Source organism: Carassius auratus, chromosome 23 (assembly GCF_003368295.1).
Source record: "Carassius auratus strain Wakin chromosome 23, ASM336829v1, whole genome shotgun sequence".
NCBI classification, from domain to species: domain Eukaryota; kingdom Metazoa; phylum Chordata; class Actinopteri; order Cypriniformes; family Cyprinidae; genus Carassius; species Carassius auratus.
The window spans coordinates 9099445-9116360 of record NC_039265.1 but is presented as its reverse complement, the minus strand read 5'-3'; the positions used below and the strand labels follow the sequence as shown (position 1 = coordinate 9116360).

At 40.7% G+C, this 16916-nt stretch overlaps 1 protein-coding gene across 5 annotated transcripts; it reads right to left on the bottom strand.

Moving 5' to 3' along the window:
• Positions 1–6582: 6582 nt before the first annotated feature.
• LOC113041217 (uncharacterized) lies at positions 6583–16709 on the bottom strand. 5 transcript variants are annotated; one of them, XM_026199630.1, is made up of 5 exons: positions 15945–16366; positions 8492–8815; positions 7781–7932; positions 7048–7098; positions 6583–6940 (listed from the first exon to the last, which is right to left on the bottom strand). In XM_026199630.1, the coding sequence occupies exons 1-4, from the start codon at positions 16165–16167 to the stop codon at positions 7078–7080; spliced, it is 720 nt and encodes a 239-aa protein (XP_026055415.1). In that variant the 5' UTR covers positions 16168–16366; the 3' UTR covers positions 6583–6940; positions 7048–7077. The 5 variants fall into 5 exon arrangements, 2 of the variants coding, with proteins under 2 accessions (XP_026055415.1, XP_026055416.1); XM_026199631.1 differs by having other exon boundaries at positions 7777–7932; positions 15945–16365; XR_003275352.1 differs by lacking the exon at positions 15945–16366 and adding an exon at positions 16400–16709 and having other exon boundaries at positions 7048–7932.
• Positions 16710–16916: the final 207 nt, after the last annotated feature.

Here is a 16916-nt window from a genome sequence, read left to right as displayed (position 1 = left end):
GAAAAAATGGGTTCATTAGTGTTTGTATGTCGTATGGTTCAGGAATTATGAAAATCTAAATCATTTCAAGATGGCCACCAAATGAACCCCATGAGACATCTGACCTCTGTGACATCAAAAATTATTAACTAGACACCATTAGGGTCCCAAAAAACATGTTACAAAAAAGTGCCAAGTGGATGAACCTCTGTTTCCTGCTGGACTAGAGGATTGTGTCCAGACTGACTTCCAAAATCTCCATCTCTATGAATACAGCACTACATTAAAAGCCACACAGTGAGGAGTAAACTTCTGCACAGAATAATTGGGGTAAATTGTTATTTAATTTAAGGATTTCATTTTTGTTATTTATCACTGCCCAGACAAAATAAAAGTCATTTATAATTGAATAGTGTATGTATGCATATAAAGGGAGATATGGGGAAAATCTCTTAGTATCCACTAAACACCTACTACAACTTTTAAAATGAAAAAAAAAATTATATATATATATATATATATATATATTTAGGTGTATCTAGTACACAGTGAATGCCCACTGAGTTATAATATCTAGAAAATATCTAAGTCCCCTTGAGAATCCAAGTTAATATTTCTATAATTTAACAACACTGAGTTTCTGATGTTGTTTAATGGTCACGTGACATGCAGGTAAACAAATAAAATACTTTATTTTTAAAACATTTTCATTTTATTTTCATTTTTATTAAAAATGTTATTGATCTTATAATTTAACCAAATTTTTTAACAATTTGATTAATGAAAAGTGAATGATTTCAGGAAACCCATAAAGAGCCAAACTTTTAAAGGCATGGACATTTTTGTAATCAGAGATGGAAAGCATTTCATACAAAGTCCAGAAAAACTGAATTTCCAGTTCATCGTTTTATCTCTTGACTCATCAAGCTGCTCTTCATCTTCTTCATCTTCATCATCCTCAGAGAGTGAATGGACGCACTGAACTCTGGTCTGGATCTGGTCTGGTCTCCTCAACAGAGAGAGGAACATCCACAGATTCACAGTCCATCTCTGTGTAACCATTAGCTGTAAATATAAGAGAAGATAAAAATGACACTGTATTATATTTATTCAGAGACAAATTAATGAATAAATTAATACCATGTATTTTGAAGAAAAAAGAAAAGAAAGACAGCAGAAGACATACCCCCACAGAGGAAGAGGTCAGTCATCATCCTGCAGACAGCAGACAGACAGATGGACACTGATGGACACACACCTGTGACTGCAGAACCTGGACAGAAGTACATTACAGTTACTCATGCTAGCAGTATAGAGCCATCTGACCAGCTCCAGTTTCACTTTAGATTTTAATTTAAGTTCAGACAGAGTCAATCAATCTGAAGAGTTCACTGAGAGGGATGCACACTCGTGTATTCTGTCCTCTAACACTGACCCTCACAGAAAACTTTCTTCAAGCCAATGACTCACTAAACATCTCATTGTTTCTGGGTCCCACTTTACATTTGAACTATACTTACATAAAAAAATAAGTACAATATTATATTGCAAGACATTTCTGTTGATATTGAGGTGGGTTAGGGAATGGGTTTAAGGGTGGGTTAAGGTAAGGGATGGGTTAACAGTGTTGCCTTATTATAAATGTAATTACAGTAATTAATTACAGATGTAATTGCACAGGTATTTTTAAAATATGAGTAACGTTACATTGTAAAAACATGTGTAAGTGCATTGTACCAAATGATTAATTTAAATGTAAGTACATTGTATTAAGGCCATTTAATATAAAGTGGGGCTGTTTCTGATTGTCTGCATTAACAGAAGATGAAGCCAAAAACTGAATTACTCAGATTCAAAGTCCATACCATATTATACCATGGTCTGTCTGAATACTCGATTCTGATTGGCTGACCGGTGTTGATTAAATTCATTTACCTGCACAGGTAGTTCCATAAAAAGTCAAGAAAAACAGATCGATCGTTTTATCTCTTGACTCATCAAGCTGCTCTTCTTCATCATCGTCCTCATCATCCTCAGTTAGTTCTATATTAATGCGCTTAACCATACCATTTGGTAACAGTCATACTCTATATGCGATGCCTTCCTGAATGCATAACTTACATTTCACAGATATACTGTACATTTGTAAATTTTAGAAAGCAATGGAAATATTTAATTTTTTTCTGTCAGAAGTGCATGAGCCTTCTGGGATTCCCCGCTAAACTTGACCGCGGGCACGCGCACCAAACAGACAGAGCTCTATTAAATAAGAGCGCAATAATTCTGACTAAAATGTACATTTCGGTAAAATTTGTAGTTGGAAAATAAATGACATATGGATAATCAACCAACCGTGTCTGAATTACATTCAGAAGCAGTAGTATTCTATATTGTCAACACTAAGCTGCGCCTGTATAAATCTTTAATTACTTTAAATCTTAATCTTTAATTATATTATTCTTCAGTCTTCAGTGAAAGTAACACAATGGCGCAGGTGTAGTTCACACACACAGACACATTCAATGCAACATTTCAATTAAACACATATTCATTTACATGTTAAATTTATTCTTACTGCACTTCTTAATATATTTGTCAGCTCTGTCTTGGCGAGTAGAAAGCTGTAACTGACGAAAATAACCGTCATTTTATCGTTAAATATTGCAGCGCAAATGTTATTAACACCTTTAATATGTGAAATGACTGATGACATGAGCGGGAAAATCAACATCTAGGAGGTTATATTCTTCACCTCCACGTCCTGCATTCAGATCGTTTACTAGGCGTTGATTTTCTTTACTTAAAGAAATAAATAAAACCAACAATAAATGTGTGTTGTTTAACACCCCTCTTTAACCCCTGATGACTGTGTTCTACTGTTTGTTTTTTGAGTGTGAGTTTTTTTCCATTTTGCCTCGGAATAATAATAAGAATTATTAATGTAGGCTATATAAATCCACTTTCAAGATGATCTAATTTTTTTTTTTTATTGAAGGAGAAAATTCATCAATTTTGTAATGATTAAGTGGCAAAGATTCTTTTCCACGTTTGTAGAATACAAATGCTAAACAAAAGTTAAATAAAAATGTTTTTTAACATTGACTTTTTTTTCTTTTTTTTTTTAACAAATAAAGTTTTTGATGGCTTATAACTTTTTAGCACAGAAGATTTTCACCGAATGATAATCCCCCTCTCTATTTCTGAGATGAGTCAGAATGAAACAAATCATCGACTGCAACAAATCTCCTTCCTGAAGCAACATCGCTCCTCTCCTGAACAGTTCGGTGCATTTTAGATTTAAATAGACATTCCCATTATTAACAAAAACGATTATGGAAAGGGGCATTAATAAATTTGATGGCGCGTTTTATTCTTACAGCCTACAGTAGGTAACTATCAATTCTACACTGTTTTTCTCCCAGTTTACTGACCACTTTCATGTATTTCAGGAGAAATTGATGAATTATGTGATGCTAATCTGACAGATGCACACGATAGCGTCCAGCTGGTATTATAGATCAACTACAACAAAACAAATTCACATATTTGACAATCAGAACAGAACGTAGCATTGCTACAGAATTGCTGATGTTGTTACCCAGGTAACTTTCTTGTTAACACTTCACGTGTTTCAGTATTTAGATACAATAAAACATTTATTTTGCACACAAATACTTTAAACTTCACTTTACTTATTTTCTACTTTAAAAAAAATTAACAGTTTATGAAAGTTTTAATAAAATAAAGAAGACTTTATTGACTCACTTGTTGTATTGGAGCTTTGCATGTTCGATGTGATTCCAGAACTGAAATCTCTTCCCTGGACTTGGAGGAATAGTCTACTTCTCACAGAGCTCAGAATAAACAAAAGACTATACTTGAAGAATGGTTCATACTCAAATAGATGATCATTTATCTGATAACAGGCAAGGGGGGGGGGGGTGCCAATGTACAGGGGACATTGTTATTGGTCAAATAAGTTCATAAGTTGGCCAATTGGCGTCAAGCAGAACACCCAGCAAAGCATGAGGTGAATATTCAGGAAACAAGAAACAACAGCAAACAGGAAACTACTGAACTCAAATGCCGAAAGAACCGAAGAAGAACAGGAAACGAGCCTTTCATAAAGCTTTCACATCTGACCTCATCAGAGATAAAAACATGATCAACTTGCCCCTGTGGGATTCAAGTCAGTTTTAAGATGTGATTTAATTGTGTGAGATTCCTCTCTTTTGTCTGTTGTTCTCTCTGTAGGTCTAACAAATTTTACTCTGACTTTCATCCCAAGCGTTATGCCTCCAAACGGACGTGTCACTCACTAACAACATGTCAAAAAATTCTGTTTGCTGTATTACTTTTTGTTTTAGTTCTAAAATATTAGTTCTAAACAATAATTACTAATATCTGGAAAAGTTAAAATTAGTTTGTCAAATGTGTGAGAACTGTGTTTTAGCTTTAACAGAAGATAAGGCCAAAAACATAATTACTAGCTGGGATTAAAAGTATATATATATATATATATATATATATATATATATATATATATATATATATATATATATATATATATATATATAAAACACCCCTCTTTAACCTCCAATGTCTGTTCAGCCACAGATAATATAATTTATGTCTTCTTTTTTATTATTATTATTATTTTTTTTTTGCCTCTAAATAATTCTTCATATTATTATTTTTTTTTTAAATCTGCTTTCACAAAGATTGAAAGAATCAAGAAGATTATTTTTTTAATTGGATAAAATTCATGGCAAGTTTGTAATGATTAAGTGGAAAAGACTAATTTAAAATGCTAAACAAAAGTTAAATAAAAATGATTTTTTTTTTAACATTGGCTATTTTTAACATGATTATTTTTAACAAATAAGCTTTTGATTACGTAATGGTACAGATGATTTTCACAGAAGGAAACCCCCCCTCCTCTCTTTTGCGAAGAATGAAAGTGAAACTTCCGACAAACATCAAAAGCAACACATTTGGTCTATGAAGTGAACTTTTTTTTTAAGTTAACTTCTTCTTTATTGAATCGAATTCGCTCACGTCACAACTCTTCGGTGTTTTTCACATAAAGTGAATTTAGGTTTCAGACATTTAAGTAGATGTATGTATGTTATTTATTTATTTATTTATTGCTAGTACTAGTCAAGTCAAGTTAAATAATTAACTATAGATGTCGCTGTATGAAACTTTTGGAAACACATTATGTTATGTTTCTAAGCCAATTAAAAGCTATAAATTAAGAAAAAGTAAAGTTGCCTAATATCCACTACCAGTCAAGTCTCTTCTGATCCCAACGCCTGTATTTATTTGATCCAAAGTACAGCAAAACAGTAAAATTGTGAAAAAGCTGATTTTTTTTAGCATCATTACTCCAATCACACGATCCTTCAGAAATGTTGATATTCTGATTTGCAACTCAAAAGAATGTTTTATATATATTCACTTCTGAAAAGATGGCTATGCGCTGTGAGAATGTACTGCAGTCTTATATGCATCAGTATGAGCCTTTCCTCCAACAAAAAACGACCATATAGGTCGTTTGTGCAAGCATTTATAAATGCAATGTGTGGGCGTTTTACACCGATCTCACAGTATTTCCTACATATTTTACTACTGTAGGTGGCTTATTCGTTCGAATGACCACACCTAACCCCACCCCTAAACCTAACCCTCACAGAAATATTGCTAAATTATGATTTATTGAGCATATACATTTTCGCGCACATCTGTTCCCTGGGATCGAACCCATGATAGCATGATTACATATCAAGGTGTAACGCAATAATCTACTAACTGAGCTACACGAAACGCGAACCAGAGGACAAATAAAAGAGTACAAAACATTACTATGAAAACGACATTTTACCTATAGGGGCGCAATTGTAGTATACGCTCTGATGGGTCATATTTCAGGGATTTGGACAAACGACCTATAGAAGCGCATTGGTTGGAGGACAGGTTGTTCACTTCTGCCAAAACACACGACTACAACGCAAACCCAGCATCACAGTTCATCACTTTTGTAGCTACTTTAATTGCTTCTTTGCTCCGGATGTAGAGCACAAAGGAGTAACTGATTATTTCTCTTAACATGCCACAAATTTCTTTAATATTTCTGTTTTGAAGTAACATCTCTGAATTAATGTCAGATGTTACTCAGACACCTGAACACAGAGCAGTGTTTGGAGTCCAAGACAGAGGACATCATCTCTGTTATACTTCTCTGACTGGACAAACAGTGAGCATTAGAGACAATCAGAAAGTAAGTTCAAGTGAAATGTCTGCATTGTCTTTTCATCATGTTATTTTCTGCAGTAACTGCGGGGAACATTAACTGTTCAACAGCAAACTTTGGATATACTGAATGTGAATTTTCAAGAGTTTTATTGCAGGGCTCACTCTTATTTTTCTGCATAATGATGACTGGTGAAAAGTGTTTATTAATTTATTTAAATGTACAAACGTGTACATCTAAAAAAAAACAAATTGGAATACCATGGAAAAGTTCATTATTTTTTGTAATTTAATTTTAAAAAAGCAAACAACTTTCTTTTCATTCTTAGATTCATTGCACACAAACTGAAATATTTCAAGAGTTGTTTTAATTCTGATGGTTATAACTTACAGCTTAGGAAAGTTACAAATGCAGTATCTCAAAGGACTCATGACAGTTTTAGCACTGGACAGAGCTAAATAGTGCTGAATGAAATGAACTGAGATAGAAAAATATACTCGGGTCAGTTCTGGTTATTCTCCCATGTTGACTGCATCATCCACAGACCTGTTTGTACCATCAGATGTCATTACGAATAACTGGTTATTAGTGCATCTTTAATATTTGGTGTTTTAAAATCCATGAGCTGATCTTTACTGTCTTCTCTACAAGCCTTAAAGGGGGACTTCTGCTTAAGTACTGTTTTTCCCCCCAAATTATTTCATGGGTCTGTAAAGAAACAGAAAACTGACTTTAGTGAGGCCCGACACAGCAAAGTACAATGTACTTTAAGAAAAAGTCATGTGATACATGAAAAGACATGAAGAACTTCATACCTGGAGACAGCAGGGGTTTCTTTGGCTTCTTCAAGCTGCTGACTCACATTCCTGACAATCAGCACAAATAACACAATTACAAGAGACAAATCAAATAAAAAAGGTCTGTGGTCAAAACTACATAATGCACACTTTTTATTTAATACATGTAAACCACATTCTTTCACCTTAGTGTAAACATTTAAAAACAAGCAAATAATTTAGTAATAAACACATTTAACTGCACCACACTGTCCTCAAGCTGCAATCATTCTGCTCCTGGTTTGAGTTTTATAATAAACTTGAATTCATTTTTATCCACTTGCTCCAAAAATGAACTGTAGCTAATCTTTTTTTTATTTTCTGGTGCCAAAAAGCCCCAAACAAACAAAAACTGCAGACAATCAAAGTGAATCCATTTACCATTATCTAATTCTATTACTCATAACTCTATTACTCTCTAATGTATGATTATGTATGTAATGCGCAGTGCTTCTTTCTTCCTATTTGTTGGTTTTTCGACATATAACTTGAAATGTGAAATGATTTCAGTATGTGTATCAACACATTTCCAGCACATTTTAACAATGACGTGTATAACAGTTTGGATTGATGCATTAAGTTTTGTACAACACGTGAAGCTCTCAGATACTTAGCTCTCGAATGAAATAAATTGAGACCCCTGGTTTAACAGATAATTAAAACTGCAGCGCTCATGTTCATCAATACAAGCATAAATGTATGTGATACCTGCCCTCTTGCGTTTCCTGAAGCAACAAACAACCCCACAGCTGACAAACCCTAGAATTATTATTATTATTGCTGCATATAGCCATCGGTGTTCAGAGAAGTTGTGAGGTTTTGGGGTGAAGGCACGGGGTGGACGTCTACTCGAGTAAAGTGGTTCTGTACGGTGCCACAGGAAAAGAAACAATTAGTGGATTTTGAGAAGCAAATCAAATAACCATTCACTAGTTACCACCTTAAAACTTCACTAACCAGTCCCTAATTCAAGTAAATGTTATCATCGTATTTTCCAAATCACTAAATCAAATGATGTGTCACATCTGATTCTTTGCATCAGTAAGACCTCCTAAATGTTATCACTTATTTTACAGAAAGCATTTCAATGTTTGGATTCAGTCTCTGCAGCTTAAAGACGTTACTGTGTAAGCAATTTTTTAGGTAACACTATTTTAAGGTGTCCTTGTTACATGTTACATGTACTTACTCTGATCCTACCCATAACCATTAAGTACATCTAGTTAATTAATATTAATTAGTACTTAAATGTGTAACTTCACTGTAACAAGGACACCTTAAAATAAAGTGTAACTATTTTTATTTTATGATTAAAATTTCTTGAAAACTGCAAATATAATTATTGATAGTGTTGCAAGTCATTCCAGCACAACTTTACATTATATTTCTCATAATTCTGATTATATTGTGTTAACATACTCACTGTTGACAACAAGTGTAACTTTCTTCTCCGAGACATTACTTCCTGTGAGGATTATTACTCCATAGAGGCCTGTGTTATTGGAGCGGACACTCAGAAGAGAGAAGGTTCCTTCTTCAACTCTCAGTAAGACTCCTGCTGTTTCCACAACATCACAGTCTCCACGATGGACACAGCAACAGTACTGCGCTATCAGCTTCTTCTGACGTCCTCTTGTCAAAGTTATCTTCACTTGATCCGCTCTCTCCAGTCCAGCAGTTTTGAAGGATACGGTAACATTCTCTCCTTCAGCTGCCTCCAAGTTCAACTCAGCAACACACACAGCGACTGTTTGGGACACAGAGAATATTTATTATGGTTTTAAAGTTTTCATCTTAATTATTCCAACAGTCAGTAAGGCAGAAGTGCAACATTTGGGACCAAACCTGATTTTGTATTAGATTTTCTCAAAGAAACTGAATGTGTTGAAGGGGTTTAACAGAGTAAAAAAAACATGGCATTGATTTAAAATACATTTACTTTATACTAAGAATACTTCAAATCAATTAACATATTTATTGACATATCTTTACATAAGACTTACTGACATAAAATAAATAGTACAGTGTATTATTAACAAGCACATAAATATGTAAATGTATCTGTATACTTAGCACAAATTGTATTTCAAATACATTTTAGTATTTCTTTCTCTAGGGCCATGACACGAGGAATCACATTTCCCTTAATCTTTTGACACACAAATGGTCATCGTAATATAAAAATAAATATTACGTTCATTTGACATCATAAATAATTTCCTAAATGCAAAAAAAGGATTTGATTTGTTATTTTTATTTCCACTACATTTTAAGGAAGAGCTTGGTGATAAAACAACCACAAATCAGGTCAGGATCAGTTTTAAGAGCTGTTAATAAAATAATGTAAAAGAAAATAATCTATCATCTATCTATCATCTCCAGTCTAAGCACTTTTCAATCCTTGCAGTTTTCATGAAGTCCGAAGAAAGGTTTATTTAGAAAAAGTAAAAAGGATTAATACCAACAAAAAAGTAATGTAATTGTAACCCTAACCTAACCCTAGAGAACAAAACCTGAACAAACAAACAAGTCTATACCTGGTTTATAAAAACTAAGCTTGTCTAAGAACATTAAAAACAAAAGACAGAGGGCTACTACGCAACTAGCTCCGTCTCTAAAGCAAAAACAGGAGAAGAAAAATCAAAATGGTGTCTGTAAACCCACAGAAGGAAATGGCAGCCAAATAATAAAACACAGAGCAGTTTACCCTCTCATGCAAATACTTACATGTGGTGTTCACTGTATAAATAAAGATGCATGCGTATTAAGAGCACTGAGTGGTTTTCTTTGATAAGGTAAATTAGCAGGTAAATTAGGGTGCTGTCAGTTTAAGAATTAATGCACAGACATAATTTACTGATACACATCTGATTTTAACGGTTTACATTCACTTAACAGTAGAGATACTGTCACGATAGGTATTGGGGAAAAACACAAAGAGAGGGTAGATCCAAATGCAGGTAAGGGTTTTAATTAAAACAGAGGGGTAAATACAAAATAAACAGTCATGAGAGACAAATCAAACAAAAAGGGAACCGGATGAAACGGGGAACTCGGAAGAACGGAAAGGTAGAGGAAGTCTGGTGGAACGAGAGAATGAGACACATAGGGTAAGACAAAGCAAGACTGATGGACCTGAAACACAATGACATCAGACAAGGACTCCGTGACATAGACTAAGACAGACTGGGTATTTATACACAGAAGGATAATTGGGAAACAGGAGACAGGTGGGGTGAACAATCAATCAGGTAACAAGGAGGAAGGTGACCATATAAGGGAACAGGAAGTGATCTGGGACAGGCACCGTGAGAAGGAGGACATCTAGTGGAACCCCGGGGAACAACAACCCAGACACTGTGACAGTACCCCCCCTCTACGGAGCGGCTACCAGACGCTTAAAGACAAAACATGACACAGAGACCAGGAGGGAGGCGGACAGGTGGAGGCTCAGGGGGAGGGACGGAGGGCCAGAAAAGGAACACATGGGGGACAAACACCAGAAATGATACATAAAACCGGGAGATCAGGAGGGAGGAGGACCGGAGGAGGTACAGGGGGAGGAACGGAGGGCCAGACTAAACTAAAGAGAACAGACAGAAACAGAACTCAAAAAACACAAAACATAAGTCCATGAAGGACATGTTGAGGCGTCCACTAGGACGGAGCAGATGACCACCACATCCTCATGGTCATCACCAGAGTCCCCCAGGGTGGAGCGGACGACCACCACGTCCTCGTGGTCACCGCCAGAGTCCCCCAGGGCGGAGCGGATGACCACCACGTCCTCGTGGTCACCGCCAGAGTCTCCCAGGGCGGAGCCGAAGACCACCACGTCCTCGTGGTCACCGCCAGAGTCTCCCAGGGCGGAGCCGAAGACCACCACGGCCTTGTGGTCACCGCCTCGGGAACTGTAACGGACACCGCCTCGGGAACAACATCGGGCACCGCCTCGGGAACAGCCTCGGGCACCGCCTCGGGAACAGCATCGGGCACCGCCTCGGGAACTGCATCGGGCACCGCCTCGGGAACGACCTCGGCCTCGGGAACTGCATCGGGCTTCGCCTCGGGAACTGCATCGGGCACCGCCTCGGGAACTGCATCGGGCACCGCCTCGGGAACTGCATCGGGCACCGCCTCGGGAACCGCATCGGGAACTGCATCGGGCACCGCCTCGGGAACTGCATCGGGCACCGCCTCGGGAACTGCATCGGGCTCCGCCTCGGGAACTGCATCGGGCACCGCCTCGGGAACTGCATCGGGCTCCGCCTCGGGAACTGCATCGGGCTCCGCCTCGGGAACTGCATCGGGCACCGCCTCGGGAACTGCATCGGGCACCGCCTCGGGAACTGCATCGGGCACCGCCTCGGGAACTGCATCGGGCTCCGCCTCGGGAACTGCATCGGGCTCCGCCTCGGGAACTGCATCGGGCACCGCCTCGGAAACAGCATCGGGAACTGCATCGGGCTTCGCCTCGGGAACTGCATCGGGCTTCGCCTCGGGAACTGCATCGGGCTCCGCCTCGGAACTGCATCGGGCTCCGCCTCGGGAACTGCATCGGGCTCCGCCTCGGGCACCGCCTCGGGAACTGCATCGGGCACCGCCTCGGGAACTGCATCGGGCACCGCCTCGGGAACTGCATCGGGCACCGCCTCGGGAACTGCATCGGGCACCGCCTCGGAAACTGCATCGAGCACCGCCTCGGGAACTGCATCGGGCTCCGCCTCGGGAACTGCATAGGGCACCGCCTCGGAAACAGCATCGGGCACCGCCTCGGGAACTGCATCGGGAACTGCATCGGGCACCGCCTCGGGAACTGCATCGGGCACCGCCTCGGGAACTGCATCGGGCTCCGCCTCGGGAACTGCATCGGGCACCGCCTCGGGAACCGCATCGGGAACTGCATCGGGCACCGCCTCGGGAACTGCATCGGGCACCGCCTCGGGAACTGCATCGGGCTCCGCCTCGGGAACTGCATCGGGCACCGCCTCGGGAACTGCATCGGGCTCCGCCTCGGGAACTGCATCGGGCTCCGCCTCGGGAACTGCATCGGGCACCGCCTCGGGAACTGCATCGGGCACCGCCTCGGGAACTGCATCGGGCACCGCCTCGGGAACTGCATCGGGCTCCGCCTCGGGAACTGCATCGGGCTCCGCCTCGGGAACTGCATCGGGCACCGCCTCGGAAACAGCATCGGGAACTGCATCGGGCTTCGCCTCGGGAACTGCATCGGGCTTCGCCTCGGGAACTGCATCGGGCTCCGCCTCGGGAACTGCATCGGGCTCCGCCTCGGGAACTGCATCGGGCTCCGCCTCGGGAACTGCATCGGGCACCGCCTCGGGAACTGCATCGGGCACCGCCTCGGGAACTGCATCGGGCTCCGCCTCGGGAACTGCATCGGGCTCCGCCTCGGAAACAGCATCGGGAACTGCATCGGGCTTCGCCTCGGGAACTGCATCGGGCTTCGCCTCGGGAACTGCATCGGGCTCCGCCTCGGGAACTGCCTCGGCCTCGGCCTCGGGAACAGCATCGGGCTCCGCCTCGGGAACAGCATCGAGCACCGCCTCGGGAACTGCATCGGGCTCCGCCTCGGGAACAGCATCGGGCACCGCCTCGGGAACTGCATCGGGCACCGCCTCGGGAACTGCATCGGGCACCGCCTCGGGAACTGCATCGGGCACCGCCTCGGGACTGCATCGGGCACCGCCTCGGGAACTGCAATCGGGCACCGCCTCGGGAACTGCATCGGGCACCGCCTCGGGAACTGCATCGGGCACCGCCTCGGAACTGCATCGGGCACCGCCTCGGAAACTGCATCGGCACCGCCTCGGAAACTGCATCGGGCACCGCCTCGGGAACTGCATCGAGCACCGCCTCGGGAACTGCATCGGGCTCCGCCTCGGGAACTGCATCGGGCACCGCCTCGGAAACAGCATCGGGCACCGGCTCGGAAACAGCATCGGGCACCGCCTCGGGAACAGCATCGGGCTCCGCCTCGGGAACAGCATCGGGCTCCGCCTCGGGAACAGCATCGGGCACCGCCTCGGGAACTGCATCGGGCACCGCCTCGGGAACTGCATCGGGCACCGCCTCGGGAACAGCAGCTGCCTGTCTCCTCCTCCGCCCTCTACGATGGGGAGTCGGTGGCGTTGAGTCGGCCATCTTGTGCTGTGGTGCTGGGCTGGCGGCCATCTTGGGCTGTGACGCTAGGTTGGCGGCCATCTTGGGCTGTGGGGCTGGGCTGGTGGCCATCTTGGGTTGTGGGGCTGGGTTGGCGGCCATCCTGTGCTGTGGGGTTGGGCTGGCGCCCATCTTGTGCTGTGGGGCTGAGCTGGCAGCCTTGTCTGGACACTCTGGTGTGGTTGTTGCATCCCACTGGGCACGATGGTGCAGGTAATTGGTAAACCCCCAAAAGTCCAGTATCTCTAACCCCTTCATCTCCCATGAAGGTAAAGGATCATCCAGGCAATTATTAAATAAATCCTTTAGTGCTGCATCATTGTAACCTAGCCCGACTGCCATAGTCCAAAACAATTGCGCCAGGCCACCCACCTCACTTCCCTCTTGATGAAGGGTGATTAAGTTCTGGTATCTCCCCCTCCGTTCCTCCATGGTGGCTGGGGAACCGATTCGAAATCCCACACCGCTGGATCTAGGCATGACGGAGTCCTTCTGTCACGATAGGTATTGGGGAAAAACACAAAGAGAGGGTAGATCCAAATGCAGGTAAGGGTTTTAATTAAAACAGAGGGGTAAATACAAAATAAACAGTCATGAGAGACAAATCAAACAAAAAGGGAACCGGATGAAACGGGGAACTCGGAAGAACGGAAAGGTAGAGGAAGTCTGGTGGAACGAGAGAATGAGACACATAGGGTAAGACAAAGCAAGACTGATGGACCTGAAACACAATGACATCAGACAAGGACTCCGTGACATAGACTAAGACAGACTGGGTATTTATACACAGAAGGATAATTGGGAAACAGGAGACAGGTGGGGTGAACAATCAATCAGGTAACAAGGAGGAAGGTGACCATATAAGGGAACAGGAAGTGATCTGGGACAGGCACCGTGAGAAGGAGGACATCTAGTGGAACCCCGGGGAACAACAACCCAGACACTGTGACAGATACATTTAAGAGGGATTTTTCTCCAAATAACTGTAATGTTACTAAAATACTAACTCTTATGTATGGTTTTTGTTCCACGTTAGCTTCCTGTTCCACTTCCCTAATATTAGCCTCTTACAAAAGCCACAATGTCTTCTGAATACAGTAAAGACATGTGTCATGCTTGAGCTGGATTTAGGCCGAAACGTGAAAGTTAAGCTGCACAACATAAATGCAATGTTTAGGTATTATTATTATTATTATTATTTTTATTATTATTATTATTATTGATATCATTTTGATTTAAGAATTAGTTGTAGGTTGTACCATGCTTACCTTTTTTAAAGTAATCGGATGGGGATCGTGGTGATTGCTATCTCTGGGAAGCAGAGGAGAAGCTGCGCGTGCGCCTGGGTTTGACTTGTGGATACTTGCATGGAGGACTTGTAAAAGAAAGGGCCATTGGATTTTGGGATACTTTCAACCAGAAGCCCCGTCGTCTCAGACTAACATTGAAGGAGGACATGTAAACTTAAAAAAAAGAAACACATTTTGTGTTTCTCATAGTTGGGCTGTTGTGTTCTGAAACATGCTGCGTTGTTTTTTGTTAATTTAATTCATTTAGTTTCGCGTGCAGCATTCATAGTGCTTTTCGTTTTGCCCACCCTATTTTATGAAGGCCCACCCATCCCAGACCGGTGGTTCAAATTATTATCTTGTATTTAATTTATTTCTAATAATTTTATTATAGTAATACAATGAAATAGTTGTTTTCATTGTTTCTGATAAATGTAACTTTCAACCAGCACAGAGTTTTTTTTTTCGAAAGACAATCACCTATTGCACTTTTACAGCAACAGTTAAAAAAACGAAATTAAACATAACATATAATAAAATATAATTTGTTGTTACTACTGTAAATCTATATTGAATTATTATGGGACCTCCTTCAATGCTTTCAGAATCCTTACTTTCTAAAATGATTGTGTTTCTGTATTTTAAAATATATATTTTTATATTAACCTATTTTAATGACAGTGTATTGACTGAACAAAAATATTTTATTTTTACAAAATAAGCAGAAAATATTACACATTTTGAACCAGTATTAACAGACATTATTAAACAAAACATTTATTTAGCTAAATTAGTATCAGTACTGTGTCTTTTGCCCCGTGTGTGCGGACCCCCATGCCACCTCATACATTTATAATATTTTAACAAAATAAATAACTTAGTTTATTTTTACTCAAAATCTGTTGCTTCATTAATTTTCAATACAAACGTTTAATTTTTTTCTGAGTCGCAGTAGCACATTTTTCTTAAGGTGTGCCTTTAACCCCGATGTACCCTTCGTGTGATTTTTTTTTAAAATCTATATTTGAATATTTGCAATCAGAAAGCAGAAGCAAGTCTTCAACGAGGCTAAAAGGACACACAACGTTTCCGTTCACCATTCCTGGAATGATCTTCCCATCGTCATCTGAAATACTGAATCCCTGACAATCTTCAAGTGACAGATAAAACTCATCTCTTTCATCAACATTTGACTGCATCCTAAAGTTAAGATTTTTTAATGTTTTCTCTTTCATTCATGCCTTCCTGTGTATCTAGAAAATGTCTGTAACTTTGTATTACAAGCCCTTATGTGTTTATTTGTGTCTTTCAGATGGATCGCTTGCTGTAGCCTTTTCCTCATCACTGGAAGTCTCTTTGGATAAAAGCGTCTGCTAAATTAATAAATATAAATGCAAATGAACGTACCTGTAAATAAAGAGCCGATAAAGATCCAGACTAAGATGCTCATCTTACACACAAGAAAATAAGCTTCGAAATACATCAAACCCATAGTGTAACTGGCACATATTACATTCGCTCCTCCTCGCTGGAGTAGTTCTGGCATTTCGGGAAGTGAGTGACACTTCCACAAGCAGCAGCTACCCATTTTTGGCTGAGGGTTATTTTTAAGAATAGGTGGACGACCCATTTAAAACAAAGGCACTTTAACAAAGTGTCTACACCAACAATTAATGTTAAAATATAGATAAGAATTATAACACCCACAATTACAAAAACTCGCTAGCTGTAAAACATTTGGAATTAGGAAAGTATCAATACCAACAATTCATTATTTACTTCTGAAAAATGAATCTACTTCGTATCCTTAAGTCGCTCAATAGATACATAGGGCTACTCAGATGTAAAAATCTTGTACTTACTTGTGACAGCGAGGAACGTTAAAGAGCGAACGACTGTCGCACAACACGGATGTCCTAAACCAAACGTAGGCTACGTGCAGTCTTTGAAAACCGAAACCTTCCAGACACGAAGCTACGTCCCAACCAATGTTCACACTATCCATAATAAATAGTGTGCTGAGCTTAGAATAAGTGTATCCCAAAGCAGAGTAGGTAAAAAAATAGCCGAAAGTCCCCGAATGGTCTACTTTTAGGGATGGGTAGATCGACGCCTATAGTTTCGAGATCTTGACACACTAGTGTTCCGGAGCGTTGGTTGAAATGAGGCTGTCACGTGACCTGAGAAAACGGAGCTTCGTTTCCTAACTGACAATTTAACGTCACGCTCGACTCAAACACAAAGCGCGTGGATTGCGCTTCACAACACCCGCGATCCGTTTAGTGCAATGTTATAGTTATATCAGTCAGCATGTTTATAAATGTATATATTACAGTAACAATCCATTACAAATATTTACATTTTTTTTATTGCTAAAAC

Coding starts and splice junctions, on each gene's coding strand:
- LOC113041217 (XM_026199630.1), bottom strand. CDS start 16,167: ATGGGTCGTCCACCTATTCTTAAAAATAACCCTCAGCCAAAAATGGGT. Junction 7,933..8,491: donor AGTTACACTTGTTGTCAACA/GTGAGTATGTTA, acceptor GGCACCGTACAG/AACCACTTTACTCGAGTAGA. Junction 7,099..7,780: donor GCTTCAGGAAACGCAAGAGG/GCAGGTATCACA, acceptor GCTGATTGTCAG/GAATGTGAGTCAGCAGCTTG.